The following is a 4,266-nucleotide window of genomic DNA, read 5'->3' as shown; positions in this document are numbered from 1 at the left end:
ATTTAAATTTGTAGATCTAAGTTCAATTCTTGTTGTTATTCCATTCTTAGTATTAATTAGATTTGAAGTATTGTTAGTTAAAATTAGTAAAGTTCAAATCTTTATATTATGTCTAGTTTTAATTCAATGGGAAATTATAGTTTGATGAATCAAGGCTAAACCTCCATTAGAGGGGTTTGATGAACCCTTGATGAAAACTTGATTGTGTAGTATAGAATCGTTGTAAGAATCTATTCCACTCTAGAAGGTCGTTGATTCGCCATGAGAATGGGTGGACGACCTCACATACTAGTTATGAATTGGTAGAAATGCCATGTATAATTAGGGATTAGAACGACCAATTCTTACCGTGAGAACGTAAGAATTGGTTTACAACAAATCTACGCTAGTTTATTAAGTTGGATTCAATGTGGAATCAAATTCCCCTAATTCTTTATCTAGATTCAACTCTTAGCAATTTGTCATTTCGTTATTCGTATCTTGTTATTTGAATTCATATCGTAGTATAAATTCCCTCGTAAATCTCTCATTGACTTTGGATAGACCATCAATTGTAGAAGACTTGAATGCCAAAGGACTAGGAGTGGAACGAATCTTCTATTCCAACTCTACGTCAATAGATTCGAGAGTAGAAAACAAATATTTTGATAACAGTTCAGTTTATAGTTTTACTTGCGTTTAGAGTTTCATCGCTTTATTTGTGAGTAAAACTATCTTTTTATGTTTATTGTTTCGACCCCCACCTACGTGGCAAACGTCCATTAGTAGGGGTCTCCACTTTATTCGTTTAATCGACAGGGCTAAAGCCCAATTCGCAATATCATGGATCAATGTACAGGCCCATTAACTCATGTGTCTAAGGCTGAACCTTAGCCACATGGCTTGCCACTTATGTACATTAATTTATGTCTAGATTCGTTTTCTTATCAATGAGATAATTATCAATTAAGAGTTATGTTCAATTACGATTACTTGAGCTACAAGAAATCTCTACTCTACACATATAAATACAAAACTATTTTTCATAAAGAACTACGTTCTTGAGAGACGTTCTTGAGACTTGATCCCACTGATAATTTGGGTACGTAGGCAACCGCAAGGTACAGTCTCATCATTCCCCCGATCACCATCATTTTTCTAATTACTTTTCTACGGTCTTCGTCTTTTTCATCAACACTTGGTGTTTTGATCATATTTGGTCGAAACATAATTGGCGCCGTCTGTGGTTCTTATTCAAAACCGACGATCACGTTCTACAAAAATTATGACGAATACTCGACGAGCCTAAGTTCTCGATGCACTTACTGACGATCATCGCGAATGTGAAGTTCAAAGTTAACCTGGCGGTATAGAACTACTCCCTCCCATTCCTTTTCAACATCCGATTGCATACGACCCGGCTACCGTTCCACCGATGAGCCAAATTATTCAGCACGAAGTTATTGCCTCTGACGATTCTTCGTCATCTGTTGCGGATGATGTCCGTCATATGTTTCGAGGCATTCTTGTATTGAAAATATTACACTGGCCTTGTTTCATGCTGTCAGACGTCTTAAGCTTATTTCAAAGAAGGAATAGTCGACGTTTCTACTTGTCGAATATCCCACGCACAAGTGTTTTTCGCGTCTACGGATCAAGTTTGCGAGAATGGAAAAGTTACCTTAAGCGTTTACAACATTGTCTCTGGCACTCATACAATTAAACAGAGACAAACTTTGGTTTCGCTAATGACTGATTTTCTTATTGATGATATTCCTATGTCGAAAGCATTACTCGATGAGGAAAACGTCAATCTATAATTGTCATTACCTCGGGCGATGACTTGAAATATTTATCGGATATATCGCTAATTGCTAGATTTACACCGATAGTTTAAGATAATAAGTCCGCCTCGGTCTTGTTTGTGTCATCTTGAAGCTGAATGAAGACATAATTGAGAGGTCTCTACATTGGGGATTTGACGCGTCAAATAATATGGCCGAGTCCGAAACTGTCATTTGTGGTATACGCATAACTCTTCAGCTGGGGGCGACTAAGTTACGATTAATTATTCTAAGCTAGTCGTTAGCCAATTTGAATGATAATATGCGGCTCGCAATGATAGAATGGATGTTTATTTAGACTTCGTTCAACGAATTGCATGAAATTTTACATCTATCATTACTGTACAATATCCGCGTTATGATGTAAGGCATCCTGATTTTTTTTTTTTTTTTTTTTTGAAACATTTATGAGGTTTTGGCTGACCCCAACCTGTATTGATCAAACTCTTTGGTACAACTTACCTATAGCATCTTCCTCAACTATAACATTAAGCTCATACATAAGAGGAGGGATACTTACAACCGTTACTCGGGATTTATAGTTCCATCCCAAGTTGTACTAGACTTAGCCATCAAATCTGCTGCTCGCTCGCGTTCCCTATACACATGAGACACACTAATCGACTCACCTTTGGTTCATTAGCCTCGGATGCCTTCCATCAGTATCTAGACAGTTCCAAGGGCTTATCTCCTTTCTGTTTTATAACTTGGACTGCCCTTAGTGAATCAGATTCTACTGAATCTTTTTACAATTAACACCTAGAGCTGCCGGAAGACCGCCTCAATTCCTTTTAGCTCTTGGGTTATCACCGATCTTAAGTTCACTTGGCCCATGTATAAGAGAATAGAGTCCCCTCATGGTTCCTCAAGATTATACCACCATAGCCGCTTTCTTGATCCACGAACCATCCGAATTCACCTTGACGAAACCAGGAGGGGTTTTGTCCACTCGAACTTGCTCATCCACTCGCTGCCTTATAGTGATCTCAATCCCAAGTCTCCATGAATCAGATTCCTTGTCATTTGGAGAAGAGTCATCGATGAACTTGATTATTAGCTGCAAGTAGGTTTTCATCCTCTCCATAATGTAGTCGCTTATCGACTCTGCAGAGTGTGCTCTATCCCCTGAACCTCCCGCTATTCCTCTCATTCCAAATCCCGTACATCGTTGCACAAATTATCACCCTTATTATCTCACTTGATATCAAGTTCGCTCTTGTCGAACGCAATGTAAACCGCCACTCTGCAGTAGATTCTCGCACCACTCCCCCGGTTTCTCTTTTACCACGGCCAAATCTTTTTGTGAACACACAATTGAAGTAGAGATGCTTGAATTTTACGGAAGTTTGTCGTCACACAAGCAACACTCACGAGTGAGATAGGATTTTTCTATGAATCAGCCGATCTTGAGTAGCCGGACATCCCGCAAATAGTTGCGGTGATGAAAGAATGTTTCGCACATTATATTTGCCCCACACCCGGTTTATACCAACCTACCTTTTCTCTCATCTTCTTGATTGACATGTAAAAGCGACTTAGTGGAGAACCTACCTGAACTTGTAGCATCCCACCGACCAAATCCTCGTGCCATATTGACATTGATGGGAGTCAATAAGATTTTTGATTTCAGCTCACCGTCGGGCAAGTTGAGTACCTTTTTCGTTCAAGTGCCGCTCAGAATCAGCTCACTGACTTTTGCATCATCTCGTTCATGGATGATATTTCTAGCTTGTGCATTATGGATTAGCAGCATCGAGGCAATCCAAGGATCATGCCATAAACTTGTACCTTCTCCGTCAGCAATCAAGCATCTAATGTATTTCCGAGCAATCTTTCTGTGTTTCAGTATACTTCTCCACACCCATGAGCAATCCGACGGAATCTTCATAGTCCAGAAATGTTTCTGTCGAATGTGGCATGCCCAAGTCCACTTAGTCCACAGAGTATCATCCTTAGTAGCAACCTTGAAGACCAACCCACAGTATGCTGCTTTGTTCCATACCCTAGGATCAATAATACTCAGTCCACCTTCCTCTTTCTGCAACCTCAAAGTTGCATGACTTGCTTTATGCATCTTCTGCAAAGACCCAAAACCTCGGACTACGAAATCTGTTCAGAATTTTGCTACCTTGTCCAAGACACCAACGGGAATAATAAAAGTCTTAGCCCAATATATATGAAACGAGGATAGGGTAGATCAGTATCGCATTTTGTAATCTTCAGCGTAAGATAAAGACCTGTTCTTCGGTTGGACATTCTCATAGTGATTTTTTCGATCGAGGCAAGCAATCCTTGGTGCCGATTCTTGCGAAGTGGCGCAGCCCCAGATATTTTATGGGAGGAGTGACCAGCTGTACCCCAACAAGTCCGCAAGAGCAAGCCCATCATCATATGTCATACTACCAGTGAGTATGGACGTCTTCAGAGTATTTATCTGTAGTCC

At 39.9% G+C, this 4,266-nt stretch overlaps 1 protein-coding gene across 1 annotated transcript; it reads right to left on the bottom strand.

Moving 5' to 3' along the window:
* Window positions 1-3,486: 3,486 nt before the first annotated feature.
* Window positions 3,487-3,897, bottom strand: LOC147487323 (uncharacterized). Its single transcript, XM_086574010.1, has one exon. The coding sequence runs from the start codon at window positions 3,895-3,897 to the stop codon at window positions 3,487-3,489; it is 411 nt and encodes a 136-aa protein (XP_086430136.1).
* Window positions 3,898-4,266: the final 369 nt, after the last annotated feature.

Source organism: Coptis chinensis, chromosome 7 (genome assembly GCF_015680905.1).
Source record: "Coptis chinensis isolate HL-2020 chromosome 7, ASM1568090v1, whole genome shotgun sequence".
In the NCBI taxonomy this organism is placed as follows: Eukaryota; Viridiplantae; Streptophyta; class Magnoliopsida; order Ranunculales; family Ranunculaceae; genus Coptis; species Coptis chinensis.
The sequence above is the reverse complement of the archived record's forward strand: the minus strand, read 5'-3'. Positions and strand labels throughout refer to the sequence as shown.

What these genes read in the sequence shown, in the direction of transcription:
- LOC147487323 (XM_086574010.1), bottom strand. Translation starts at nt 3,897, where the DNA reads ATGCATAAAGCAAGTCATGCAACTTTGAGGTTGCAGAAAGAGGAAGGT.